The 14,864-nt window shown below is 42.4% G+C and overlaps 1 protein-coding gene across 2 annotated transcripts in view; it reads right to left on the bottom strand.

Annotated features, from left to right (window-relative positions):
- Window positions 1–7,762: 7,762 nt before the first annotated feature.
- The window catches only part of PRKCA (protein kinase C alpha), a 139,245-nt gene continuing 132,143 nt past the window's right edge, over window positions 7,763–14,864 (bottom strand). For both annotated transcript variants that reach the window (XM_014882710.2, XM_088176411.1), the window contains 2 exons: window positions 12,365–12,505; window positions 7,763–8,432 (listed from right to left, as the gene is read on the bottom strand). In XM_014882710.2, coding sequence (XP_014738196.1) covers window positions 8,268–8,432; window positions 12,365–12,505 — 306 coding nt within the window. In that variant the 3' untranslated portion in view covers window positions 7,763–8,267. The remainder of the gene's footprint in view (window positions 8,433–12,364; window positions 12,506–14,864) is intronic.

The following is a 14,864-nucleotide window of genomic DNA, read 5'->3' as shown; positions in this document are numbered from 1 at the left end:
CGTGCCCTTCTTTTGGGAAAGAAGGAAAAAAAAAAATTAAAAAAACCTAAACCTTTGCAGGTAACTCTGTGGGTCCAGCCCTGCTCTCCTCATCAGATCCCCATTTCTTTGGGTGCAGCACCACTTTGGGAAGGTGACAAGTGACAGATGCAGCCGGGGAAAACATCCCTTTGAGGACAAGCCACGCACACATGGCAACAGCTGTCCTGATTTGGGCTCCTGATTGATTTGCCTTTGCTTTACCACAGCTCCCCAGGGAGCAGGTGGGATTATAATTACCTCGTGGTAATTAATGCAGTCATCATTTCAGCTACCCAAGCAGTTCTCGGAGGAGCTGGTTTTATTTGCAGCTCACACACCAGCTCTGCAAAAATATTCTGAGATTTCCGAATCAAACACCCAAATCTCTGAAGAGAGGCTGGGGCTGGGGGAGGCAGGCATGAACACTCGGTGTGATTTATCGTGCTGGAAACATTCCTGATGGAGATGCTCTCATGCATGGATGTGGCAGGCATGGAGAGCTCCAGCCTCTGCTGCAGAAGCTTTTAACACTTCATTTTCCTCAGAACCACCAGCTCAATCTTGCCCGCTTAGGAAGAGTCAAACAAAATGCACTGTTACAGATATTTTCCCTTTTTCCCACCCCGTCACACCAAAGCAGCCCACGCAGGCTCTCCCCACCCTCTCGTGAGAGCTGATTCATCCCACTGTGAGCTGGGATCGTCCTGCTCACACCACCAGTCTGCGGTGGGAGGGCTCAGAGTGTGCCCACGGGGTGGCCAGAGGCTCTCTCACCCCTGTGAGCCCGTGTCCAGCCACCCACGACTTGTCCTTCCCCAAGGACATCGTTCACGTCCAAGCTGTCACCCCAGAAGCCAGCAGCCCCTCGGACGGGCACTGTGGTGGTTTGGCCACAAGCCCTGGCCAGCCAAGGGGAGGGGGATGCAGCTCAGGCAGAGTGCAGAGATGAGGAGCCCCTTCCTCCTGCCCTGCAGGCACCAGCTCTGTGTCCCCAGGCTCAGGGCAGTGATGGATCCTGCACAAAGCTGAGATGTGCTCATCTCTGAGATGAGATGATGTGCTCATGGGCTTCAGAGGCTGAGCACGTTAGATGGCAGATGTGAAGCAGTGTGGAAACACTGACTCTGGAAAAAAAAACCCCAGAATTTCAACCATTCCTTTGGGCAAACTCAGCCAGACTTCTGCAAATGAAACGAACCCAATAACTGAATTAACATGAGATTCAATCCTGTGAGAGCAGGCAGGAAAGGGAGCTGTCTGTCAAGTTGTCACAATATTTGGACATTGCTTTCAAGTTTTGAAAACAAACGATGTCAGTGTAAACGAGGCGTGGGGTGGTGGGATGGGAGGTCGTGTCTGGTCCCCCAGGGTTCTAAATCAGGTATTTCATGACACAAATGGGTCCCCATGAGGGTCCTCAATCACTGGAACAGCCCCTCCTCCCAGCAGGAGGTGGCAGAACCAGCCAGGGCTCCCACACCCAAGGAGATAAATGGAATTTGAGGTTCCTTGGGTCTGGCAGCTCCCGGGGAAGGCTCATCCCTGCAGCACCAAGTCTCTCACCCAGCTTTGAAGCAAACCCTCCCATGTGAGCCCTCATTTGGCTCCTGGGACTGTTCTTCCCTTTGGCTCCCACACCTGGAGCAGCCCAGCACCGCCGAGGTCAGCACACAGAAATCCTCTCCAAGAAAAAGCTTTTTTTAGGTAAGCTGGGTTTTTCCCCCCCCTCTTGGTTCATTGATAAGAATTAAGAAACAAAAACTCAGGTTAAAATTCTGTCTCTGAAGAATCAAGGTCCAGACTGATCAAACCAATCTCTCTGCAGCCTCTGGCACTGGGGGAGTCAATTTAGAAGGGAAATTTAATCAAGGCAGACCAAACTCTCACAAAAGTAATGATCAGTATTTTTATTCATACACACTTGCTTTGAAACTACAATTAATACTTAACAAAAGCATTTCATGCAAACAAAGATTGAAGATACTGCGAATTATGAAACAAAAAAGAAAAAAAGATGCTGCAATTTGTACATCAGTCTTGCCCACTACACTTCCAATGGTTGTTTTTTTTTTAAATCTTTTGAAAAACGAATGGCCTCTCCAGATTTTCTAGTAGCATCTTGCAGATAAATAGTACGAAAATAAATAATGTTCTCCTCCATATAAATAAACGTTTGGGTCTTAAAATAATATTAAAAATATTAATGAGTTCAAGGTGGGATTACGAAATTTTTTAGTTTAAAAAAATTAAAGTAGCATAGAGTCATTTGAGAAGTTTCAGGTGTTCTCTGCATCGTTGTGCAAAACCACGGAGTGCTGGGAATTGCACATTTTAAAAAGAGCCAAGGAGCTTCATTTTGTTGAAATTGTTTTGTTTTTTTTTTTACATTCATTCTGACAACATATGAGAGAACAAATGAAAGGTTTGGGGAACGAGCCATAGATTAAATTTTTATTACCCCTGCAAGAACATTGTTTTTATACTCCAAGGCCAACAGTGGGTACAAACACATAAAATAATTAATATTTTCAGTGAACTGGGGCTCCTGGCCACGCACTCAGCACCCAGGGAGCTCTGTGGGTGCCCTGGAAGCCAAGGCAGGAGTGGGTGAAGCTCTGGAAGGAAGGAGCCCTTGGCAGTGTCACCTCAAAGGGTTCAGAGAGAAGGAAAAGAAATTCAAATAGTTCTCAGGAAAATGTTTGTAAAAATCATGAACATCATTTTCCTTTCTATTAAAACGTTCCTGTCATTAATTATTATAAAAGTAATGAAACATCAGCTGCAGAGTGTCCAATATAACCCGAGTGAGAAATGGCAGCTGAGTGTCAATGTTGTTGCTGCTCATCCTGCACTGTTTCAAATCATTAACTTAATTTATTTATTTAGGTCAACTGACATCAGTGGAAGAAAAAAACAGCTTCTGGAGCAGTTTTCTTTTAAATTTGAACTACAGTGTCACAGACAAGTCAAAAAAAAAAAAAAAAGCACAACGACACATTTACAACACATAAATAGTTAAAATATCACCAGAAAAGATGGACCTGTCATGGACGGACCAGCTGCACAAAGAACAGAGCTCCTCCTTCAGCAGGAGTCAGTAAAAACTAGAAAACAGCTGTGCTGAATTTATTCACCCAAAGGGAATCTCCCCCTCCAAGAATCAGTTCCCCTAAGACTTCCATCGACATGGAATTTTTAAATTGCACATAAAAATCTCAGTAGCTGGAAAAGAGGAAAGTGCAGCTGACCTACACAATCAGCAAACATCACTCCCCACCACACCCTGACTCCAGGTACAAAAGCTGCACTCCAGATTCTGTAAGAAATGTATCAGATCTGATTTTATTTCTCTTCAAACGGTTTCAGCAGTTACTAAAGTTCTATAAAAAAGTAGAAACAGCATGGTATAGTCAGCAGTACCATGTGAATCCAAGAAGCTGATTGAATATTAAAAATTATAATAATACTTACACAACTCTTTTCAGGTTAAAAGTGAATTAGAAACATTGCCTAAGAAGTCCTCACCCCTCCCTGTGGGGTCAGTAAATATTATTACCCCCATCCTACAGGTCAGGTGGCTGAGGCAGAGAGGTTAACAAGTGGCCCTTTCCCTCTCAAGGTTTTCCTGGGAACAGGAGGGCTGTAGTGCATGATGATTATTCATGGTAAGGCTATTTAATTCCCAATTGTTACTGGCACACCGAGGCAATCATTCATGTTTATGGAGTCAAATCTTACTTATTTCTGCAACTCAGCTATTTCAGATCCCATCAACGAGTGTGGGGCCGAAGGAAAAAAGTGCTTTTTAGCTTGTTTACTTTCTGACTACTTGGCAGCTCAGCGCCCACCTACAGAGGGGACACATCAAACACAGCCCACACTCACGTTTGCAAAGAGACAAAAACCCCTATGTACAATAACTTATGCAAATAACTAAAAGAACTGAAAATCACATTATTAAATATTTCCAGAAGTCTCCTGGCAGGTCCAAAAGCCTACTGTAAACTCAATATACTGTCAATATGCTTTCTACTCGTATCAAAGCTTTATTATTGGATTATTATTACCATTATTATTGATTATTTCCAATGCTATGCTTTGCACAATAAGGAGGATCTGCCCTCCCTGCTCACTGCATGTGTCTCCTATGGCATTTAACTGGGATTGCATCCAGAGGCACTGGCTCAGAAAACACTTTTCAACTGGTACCATTCCATCCTTGGACATGTCCTCTTTCCAGCCAGAACACAAGTTCCTCTCTTGCTCGACCTTACTAGTTTTAGAGAAGCCCAGCATTACTGAATTGGATTCACCCCAAAAGCCAGGATGGATTTCTAAGGCCAGCAGCATTCAGACGTGATGAGGTTTTTTTTTTTTAAACTAACAGCTGATTTCCAGAAAAAACTTTCTTCAGTTTGTAAAAGGAAATTTAATTACATTTCCGGAAAGAATGAAGAATTAGAAAGCTAAACTGCATTTCTTACCCCAAACTGGATTAAGAAGGAGTGTTTTATCATGGGAATGTGCTCTCTCCTTCTCACACATGTGCCAACTTTGCTCAGAGCACCGAGCGTGGCTGGTGGGTGAAATGGTTGTCCTGGAGTCCCACCACCCTGCCCTGGTCACTCAAAGATATATAAAAGCATCCAGATGCCTGAAAAAATGACAAAATTTGCCTAGGAGCCAGTTAAATCCCATCTGATCCCTGAAAAGCCTTGGAAGTTTTACATGGCAGACCTGTGCCTCTCCTGGCTGCCCTGGAACCGTCTGGGAGCACAGGGATGGAAACACATCCCCCAAAACTTCCCCCCCAGCTTCAGTAGAATACAATTTTCAATCATAGCTCCCAAAACTTCCACCCCAGCTGCAGTGCAATACAATTTTCAATTTGCCTTTTGGGAATCTTGGTGACAACGTGGGTGTTGGGAGTTGCCATCGAACAGGAGTGAAAGAGAAGCAGCTCTAATGCCTCTCCTTCTGTTGATACATGTTCTCTAGAAAACCAGATCTTGTGAAAAATATTATATAAATAACATCTGTCTCTAGAAAGATACGAAAATTCTGGCCGGATTCTTCAGGTTTTCCTTGCCATTGTAAGTTTCTGGGTTCTGAGCAGCCAGTGGGAGTTTTTGGGAAAGGTCAGAGCATGTGAGGGTGCCAGGGAGGGGTAACACAACTAATCCCTGCTTCATCCAACCCTGCCTGTTCACAGTACCTTTTCCCAAGTGTTACAGAAACCTCCAGAAGCCAGCAGATATGTCACAAGCTTGGGGACCTGAGGTAACGACATTAAAGAGGAATTTCTGCTTCTACATCAGAAAAACTGGGAGACAAACACAAGGGCAGAAGAAACTGGGTAAGAGAAGTAGCCAGAAAATGAGCAGCAGGTTTGTGCCAGTGTCAGAGCAGCCCTGTGACCTGGTCTGGTGTGAACACAACGACTGTCACAGCTGTGCCAGCAAGGGGACTTCTGGAAAATTCAGATTTCATCAGGAAAACAGAACTGTGGGAGTGTCTACCCAGGGAGATGTTTCTGCCTAGCTTCAATTTTGTCCCTGTTCTGCTTTGCTTACTCCCCAAATCTGTATGCTGGTATTTCTCCCAGTATTTTCCTTTTTCAGAAGTATCTGTTTCACTTCACATTTTAAAGACAAGCACAATGGCACCTCTTGGCAGACTGGCATAGCTGAGAGCCCCTTCTTTATTAAAATCTGAGACTCAGTAATCTGTTATCTTAATTCAATCTATTATCTTCTACAGCACGATTTCTACCCAGATTTTACTAAACATGCTAATAATATTCAGGAAAAAAAAAAAAAAGTCATGAATGCTGCATTAGGCCACATGTTTTATGGTGAGTACTGTTGTTTTTGAAGTACATAATACACAAAGGAGAAAATGAACTCCCAACGTATTTAGAGTTGAAAAACTTTACTCCTAAAATGTTTGTGAAGTTTGGAGTCCTGTTTGTTTAGGCAAGGATCTGAGTTCCTGTCAGTTGGCCTTGGAATGTCAGGGCCCCGTCACTCCAGGATGCTCCTGGTGGGAGCTGGGGGTGCAGAAGGACAGAGACAGGGCAACACTTGGACTCCTGGAGTGTTTAATGGCACATGCTGGCCCCAAACCCACGTTTTCCAAGGGCTCGACACTGTCACCCTTCACATCCAACCCTGCCCAACTCTCCCAGGTCACCCCCAGCTCCAGCCTCCCCCTCTGGCTCCTCTGGCAGGACTGGATCTTTCTGACAGAATCTTTGGCACAGGTTCCATGTTTTATTGTCATAAAAGATGATTAGAAAGTAGGTTCCCATCCCACCCCACCCCATTACATATTCTAGTATAAATTGAAGTCTTTTATGGCAAATATCTTACTTTTTGAATATGTTTACATGCTGGAAAAATTGTAATCAGTCTGCATGCAGCAACAGAGACATCATGCTTCTGGCATCACCATGCACATCTGACAGACAAAAAGTGCCTGTGGCTGCTAATGGGATCAAGGCAGAAGGGAAAAAAAAAAGGGAAATGCACCAACTACTATTTTACATGCTGTAACAAAACCCAAATATGCACAAAACATTATTTACTGATATTTGAGTTAATATCTTCTGGTAACTTGTAAGAGGAAATATCAAAATTTTTCATCTAAGTGATAGGAGAAGATTGCATTAATTACAGTGTTCATCATTGCAAATAAAGTCTATTTCCTTCTCTGCAAGTAATAAGCAGATGTGAAATGAAAGCCTAATTGAACCTCGTATAAAACCTGCAGGTAGCAATTATTATTTAAAAGTATATCTACTTTTAAAAAAAGATATTATACCCTAAGCCAGTAACAATATTCAAAACCTAAAGTAAAAATCTAAACAATAGCAAGAAAACATTTAGCTAAATCTAAATGGTGTCATTCAGAACAAGAACTTTCACAAATAAAGCACAAGTTGTTTTATAAAATTTTTATAATACTCTTTATGCTTGATACGATTATGTCAATAATATAGATCTGCTTATTATTAACCCTTATTATTAAGAGTTATTACTAAACATGCAAAATTCATTGCATGAAGCATATGTAAAATGTATTAAATTCCATTCTACCAATAAAACGAGTTTTAGGTGCTGCTTCTTTCAGGCTTGATTATTCTACAGCCCAAAGTTTTCTGAATTAAAACTGATTATTTAAGACTAAATCTCACTTGATTTTCATGAGTTATTCTGGAGAAATCAGGAAGTCACTCGGGGCTGCATTTTTTCTTAATTTAGTACACATAATGCTTTCTTCAATTTACTGCCCTATACTGCAAACTATAAATAAACACATGTAAATAAGACTTAAGGAATTACAGTTTTGTTTTACATTCCAGGTTAATAAATTTCATAGTAAAATATTGGTATTAGAACCAGTTAACAGTAAACTTGAGGAGTGGTGTAAATTAAACCAACTGAACAGACAATGGCACCCTGGATCACAGAATAATCTCATGGAGATTAAAAATTCACAAAAGTATTATTAAAATTATTACTATTATTATTATTATTGTTATTATTAAAGACAAAATTTCACCCTGGAGTTTATCACATGCTACTCTTAGCACAAATCCTAGAGCTGTGGCCACCACCCGAGCCAAATTTGGGATTTTACAGGATCGGTTCGCCAAGCCTCAAAGTCTAATTTAATTTCACCCCTCCCTCCCACCCATTCCCAACTTTTTTTCTTTTTTTTTTTTTTGTTTTTTGTTTTCCTGCCATATTTTGCCAACACTTTCATCAATGTTTGTGCAATGCCTCTCCCCCCTGGAGCTGACCCCAGCCAGTCTCTGGTGCCGCCCCCGAAGTGTCCGGGGAGCGCGGGGAGGACGCTCCCCCATCCCAGCATCTGCCCCCAAGGAACCAACACTCAGGTGGCTTCTCCTTCTGACCACGTGCCAGATGTCATCCCAACACAACGGAGTGGAAAAGGGAGCAAAAGGACGGCGGGAAGTTACAAAATACAGAAGGTACCAAAACATGGGTAAGTTTCCACAAGTCAGTGGCGACTTCTAGAAGAAAAAGTGGGCACTGTACACTAATTTATCTCCTGTTAAGACAACATCACTGCTGCAAAGCCCAAATCCTCACTAAGTGGCCCTTCCCTCACCTTACACCCTCGAACCCTACAATTTCCAGGCCCAAGTGGAATCAACAAGGCGAAAGCCTAAAAATTGTAGGGTTACAACTGTACCCGCGGTGGGGTTTGTTCTGCTTGTTTCATGCTACATTTTCTAACAGGGGGTGCACGAACTGGGGGTTGACATAAGAGAAGCCTTCAAAATCTGTTTGGTCTATGTTGGCAATGACCAGCTGATCTGGAGGTGTCAACACAGGCTGTCCTCGTGTGAAGAACTTATCGAAGTTTTCAGCCCCTTTGCCACACTGCAAGGAAAGAGAAAAGGAGAAAAAAAAAAAGCTGAAAAATGTCAGCAATACATGCAAGGCTTTCCCTTTTTCTTATGAGTAGCTGAGGGAAAATTTTCTTTCCAGATATTTTGACAAAAAATCCCAGACAAATAGTGAAGTTTTAATAGCTGAATCCCGATAAAAAGCACTCAGAAAGGTTTCCATCCATCAGCAGGAGGTGACGAGATAAAGAGGTTTAAATATTCAGCATTACTGGGATACAAAGTGAAAAAGGAAATATTTTTATAAACATACGTTGGCAAGAGATACTTTCTTTGTCAAGTCATTTCATTCTTTTCAAAAGCCTCACAATACACAATTAAATTTTTCATGTTAGTCTCTGTTTCCTTTATGATCTGCAAAAAGTTTAATGCAATTCATTTATGTGCTTTGAGTCTTCACTGAACAGGCTAAAAACTCTTATAAATTCATAAATGACAGCAGAGAGGGCCTCAGTCCTTGGGATGGCAGGAGGGCTGGGTGGGCAGGGAGCACATCCCAGGACAGGTCCTTGTTCCAAAACTTGCATCACAGGTTTCCTCCTTTATTTTTTTAAGAGACTAATTTTTGGGCACTGTCCAGCCAAGAAGGGGGTTAAATACAGCTACAGCCTGAGCACAACTCCTTCAGAACAGAAAACAGAACACAAAACAAAAGAAACCAGGTTTGAAAAAGAAGAGTTTTGAGGAATGCAGAAAAGACCTGATAAGTAGGAAAGTATAATCAGAAGCATGCTAAAAAACAGGAAGGTGGTACCAGAATGAAATTAGCTTGTGTGCAAGAAAAAAAAAGGAATATTTGAGGAAAATTAGGCATTGAATACTGGGAGAGGTGAGGAGGAAACTGGTAAATGTGCTCATCTCAAAACTACTGTAACAGATCTTTGGACAAAGCAGCTGTGGGATTAAGGCAGTGAATGTTTCTTCCTGTTTTTCCTGACCCTTTCCTCTCTATTTTTTCCTTCAGCATCCCTGCATGTGGATATAAAGGGTGAAGTTCCATTTTCCATTATCATCTTCAGGCTCAGAGGATAACTCGGCAAGGGGAGAATACGGCTCGTACAATAGACCAATATTAAATATTGATTTTTTTTTTTTTTTCTGAATTAATGCAACACGAGTAAATCAGTGCATTTGTGGGAGGATGCACTGGAGAGGGGCCCGCTGAGGGGATTCAGAGTGAGAGGTTTGGAAAGAGCCCAGTCAGAGTTTGCACCTTGTGACAGAGCACCTGGCAGGTGCTGGGCTGGCCCTGCCACCTGAGCTGAGCTGCAAAGAACTTCTGCTGCCTCGGGCACACACTGGTGCCTATTTCAGAGCAGGAGCACCTGCTCAGCTCCTGGAGCAAGTGCTCACAGAGGACACTTGTCCAGCCTTGGAACAGCACCAGGGACACTGCACCATGGCCAAGCTAACGGGGCTCTGCTTCCTCCACCCACTCATGAATGCCCCAGTGCCCACTGAGCCTCTGCATTTAATCTCTGGAAAAACAAGAGTGGAAAGAGCTGAACTTTGACAAGGAAAAAAAAAAAAAACCTCTGAATTATTTGCATGATAGCTGATGTACCCCCAAATTAAGACGAATTAATTTAGAGGCACAACAGCCAGCTCAGAGCAGCCACAAAAGGGTTACTGCTAAAAAAGGAAAGTTTTTGCTAGAAAGATGTTCTACAGATAAGCATCGTCCTGCAACAAAATTATGCCATTTTCTTTCTTTTTAAAATTTCTTCTCCTTCTTTTTTTCAGCAAGTGGGAAGTGTTCAAACAAGATGGACACTGAAACCAAAGTTCCTGCCACCATGAGGTCTCTCACTATTGCTTATGCCAGTAGAGGCTAAGAAATAAATCACATGAAATATGGGTATGTTTTGGGTGCAAATAGAGTAACTGGTAAATAAATTTGTATCTTCAATGATGTATTTATCTTCACACTAAAGAATAGCACTGTTATTGTCAACATTTATGCAGTATTAAGAGTACAACTGAAATTACAGGACTCCTCAAACTCCTAAACTTGGAAATACAAGTAAAATGTCCTTGCCAAATAATCAGTCTATGCCTAAAACCTGTGAAATGTCAATCTGGAAGGGAACATGTTATTTACATCACCCAACTGCTGACCCAGAATCTGCAGCTCTGTGTTCGAGTAAGGATTGTGGAAGCAGCAGGATTATTCCTGCAGGAAAGCACTTCCTAGAAAAGATGCACCTACAAAGGTTCCCTAAAAATAATCACCCCAAACAAACCCTATAAATACATCTGTATCTCCAAACAGATTAAGGTTTGTGTGTTTTTTGCTTTCTAAAATCAATATCCATCCCTGGAGGGATTTAAAACTTCTGCAGATGAGGTGTTTAGGGACATGGGTTAGTAGTGGGCTTGGCAGTTCTGGGATAATGGTGGGAACTCAATGATTTTTAAAGTCTTTTCCAACCTGAACGATTCTATAATTGTATGATACTGATACAAATAGAATCAGCAATCACCATAACTGAGCTGTGCACAGTTTATTTACATACTAGACTTGGATTTTAAGTTATTTTTGTCTAGGAGAGTCAGGCTCCGTGTGAATCCGCCTCGGTGTATTTTAATAGCAGCCTGTGCAAACAAACCAGGTCATGACAAGCAGGGAGACAGAGCACAGCTGCTCTGAGGAGGAGCCACGATCTGCCAGGAGGCTCTGATGGAACCAGACCACACTTCAAGCTTCTAGCACCTTCGTGCTGGTGTTACTTTCAACTTCAAGGAGAGTCTAAGCACTCAGCTCCTGAGCTAATAAAACTTAGAGATGTGAAGGTAGATCTGCTTTATGATCAGCTTTAAATTTGACTTGAGAAGCATGTAATAAAAATCTTCCATAAAATATGCTCTAAGAGCTCCCCTTTGCACAGCCAGCTCTGGGGATGGGATGGGCTGGGCAGGACTGGCAGCACCACACGAGTTCTTCACTTATTTACACCCTTCCCTGCATGCAAAATCCACAGCATAGCAAAAAGGCATTTCCTTTAGTAATAAACACCTTTCTCAGCTGCAACTCTTCTCCTGTTGATGGAAGAAAGTAATTTGTATGAAAAAAGTGAAGAATAATTCAGGTGTTGGCATCCCTCTATTCATTAGTTTGTGATACCTCACTGGTGTGTCTGTACTGGCAAATAAATCAGTGTAAAGAGCAGTCACCCTACACCTGAAGTGCTAAAGCCAGCCAGGACTGTCAGCTGAAAAATAAAAGGGTTAAAGAGAAAAGGTTCCACGTTAGGACATAACAATTTACAGCTGCTCCTTAAAGCTTGTGTTGTTGTGTGCAAACTCTTCTCTTTGCCTGTCAATAAAGCACAGTGCATGCTGAAAGGAACTCTGGCTCAACAAGCAAAGCTCTTCCAACTCTATTATGCAAACAGCTTTCAGAGTAAGGACATCTTTCCACTTGCTTGGACTTCTAAAATGTTCCTGTAGATACATGTGTGCAAACCAGTAATAAACATGGAAAATAAACCAGGGATTAATCCTGCAAACTGAGCAGACATTGCTGTAGGATGGGGAATAAAACCCCCCGTGCTGGGCAGCCAGCCATGGAGGAAATTCACCCCTCTAATCCAAATCCCTCAGTCAGATCCCGACTTTAGATGCTGCTCAGAGGAGACAGCTGTTAACCACATTTATTACCAGTCTCAAGTGGCTGATGTGGATGTGCCAATTTTCCTGTTCTCAGCTCCTCACGCCGTGCTGCCCATGCAGGCAGGGCTCAAACCACTGCCAGCCTTTTCTGCACGGCACAAAGTTCCCCGGGTTACAGCACAAGGTGCCAAAACACGAGCAGGCTCACAGACAGCTCTGCCCTTCTCAAACTGCCCCGTTGTAGCCCCAGATGTGCAGCAGGGAGGGAGCAAGGACCTGGCATCTCACACTCACCACTTTAGGTTTGAAAGGTGGCTGAATCTCTCTGTTCTCCAATTTTTCCCAGTCAATCCTCCTGAAGAAAGCATGTTCCCTGATGTCTCTTTCACCTTCCAGGCCACAGCCAAGGCGTTTTGCAGGATGTTTAGTCATGAGCTGTTGGGAAGAAAACACCAAACAATTCAGTTTAATGCTGGAAGGAAAGTGAGAGGAACTTTCCTCTGTTTGCAATGCTCTTGGTCCTCTCCTGAAGATACACACTGCTAATAAAATTGTTTCAAAAAGCTAACATCAATTTTTTGGGAAGAATTTTCTTGTTTGATCACTGGAGACAGCAATTCAGCAGCAAAATTAGGGGCTGCATTGGGGAAGTTTTTTCCACTGGGCAGAGGTTGCTGCTGGAGGTGCAGGTGGTGCCCAGGACATGCTGCCATCCCTGCTGGCTCACATCTCACTCCTGAATTTCACCTCCAATCTCTCAGCTGAGTCTTACAGATCTGCAGACCAGCTCCTGCCCTATCTCAACAATCAATTAAACATCATAAATTCCAATGCACTAAAGCTCCATGAAGTACAACCCTCCCCCCCTCCCATTTCATTTTTCTGGGGCTTGTTCAAGACATCTCATTACAGAGCCTCCAATTCTTTGGCACCCAGCTGACAACATCTAATCTGTGTTTCCTCCCTTGCATTCTTAATGACATCCTGGTCAATACTATACCCAGTTACAGAGATTAAACAGACTTGTGGAAAAAAAAAAAAACAAACAGCCCCAAATCCACCAGCCTGGCGTGCTTAGAAACTGGAATGTGCTCCCTAATTAACAAGTTCCTCAGAATTTTCCAATTGGTGTGTACATTGGGAATTGTGCAATGAAACTCCCAGCTCCAGTTTCGTGGGGACTTTTTAAGGCTCTTACAAATTATATATGATTAATGTACCTCAACAGATCTTCTGAAAACCTCAGTACCACTTTAGTCTCCTTCCAAATGTTGAGTTGATCTGATTCCAATTTTGAATCTAAAATAAAAATGACTCTAAGCAGGTTTGGGAAGTGGCTGTGCACTGGGCAGGAATCACAGCCTTCTTCAAGATTAACAGCAACATTCCCATTTTTGTTACCTTTTCCAAACCCCTTGCCTTAACTGTAGGCAATGAAAGAAAATGAGAGTATTGATTCCAGTAGTTTCAATTCTTTCCAAAGTTGCTGCATTTACCAAAACCAACAAACTCTCAATCAATGGAATGGAAGTCAAGCAGACAAATTAATTGCAAGAGCAGAGTGGGCACGTTTGTCTTGCCCAATGGTGCCTTGTCCTGGGATTGCTGAGCTACCACTGACTGCAAGGGTCAGAAACCTTCTCCTATTGACTTCTTAGCTGAGGAAAAATTCCCACTGAAACCTGAGAATTATTTGTCAGTTTAATGCAGATGAAAAACATGCCAGTATGACAGAGGCTTGCCCAAAATCTCAAAGTGCAGGGTAATTTTAGCTTTCTGCCCTCCCTTGACATGAGCACCCAGAGAGCAGCACACAGGGGAGCTGGAAACAGGGTCATTACATCAGGTTCAGACTGTGCTGCTGGAATATGTGATTGCCATGACAAAGCAACAATCTGAACGTACTTTACAAAAATACATCATGTTTATTTTTTGTTGGCAAGCACTTCTACACTGGGATAAGCTCCAAAATTAGCATGGTCTTTCATTTTACCTTCTTGCTCTAAACACCTTTTCTTTTCCTTGATGATTTTCTTAAATGGACTAATATCCAGCTCATGTACAATACTTCATAAATGGTTGAAAAGGACAGGAAGAATGTAAAACCCAAATTAACTAAGTGCAGTGGTGTTTTATCAGTGTAAGTCAGACATCAAATAACCCATTACAGGCAGTGGATTGGAAAAGCTGCAGACTGATGGTGCTCTGGAGAATCACATGGAATCAAAGGAAAGTCAAATGAATTCTTTTTTCCTAAGCTAATCCCCTGAAGCAAAAGTCTATTATTTTCCTCAAAAGTAAGAAAAAAAATTAATTTAGTATCTAAGACCAATTTTAGGCCACACAGATACCACTGTGTCAGAATTTCCCCATGGTTTCCTTGCATTTATGCTAAAGATCTTCACATAAACTCATCTTCACCTCCATTTAAAAATGATTCTCCTAAACTCCTGTGCTCTGATCCTGTCATTAGGCATTCTGGGCTCAGGACTCGCTGGAGAATCTCCAGCCAAGCTGAGAAATCTCACCCTGCAAAATTGGGGCTGTGCTGCAAAGCAGGGGAGACTCTTCAAACCATGGTCCTGTTTATAAATTCTGCTCTGGATTTGGCAGCTGCTGATTGTGACATTTGTTCTTTCCATAAAACAAGCAGGCACAGTGGGAAGAGCCCAGCACTTACCAGTGACACCAAGTGACAACATAGCTCAGCACTGGCTGACAGAAGTTGCATTTTAAAATACTACAGTGCTGTGTCAGAGCCAGGCAAAGCCAGCTACTCACAAGGATTGCCAAA

The sequence above is a fragment of the Sturnus vulgaris genome, chromosome 20 (genome assembly GCF_052056855.1).
Source record: "Sturnus vulgaris isolate bStuVul1 chromosome 20, bStuVul1.hap1, whole genome shotgun sequence".
Lineage (NCBI taxonomy): Eukaryota > Metazoa > Chordata > Aves > Passeriformes > Sturnidae > Sturnus > Sturnus vulgaris.
Note: the sequence above shows the minus strand (reverse complement) of the source record. Positions and strands in the feature narration are given on the sequence as shown.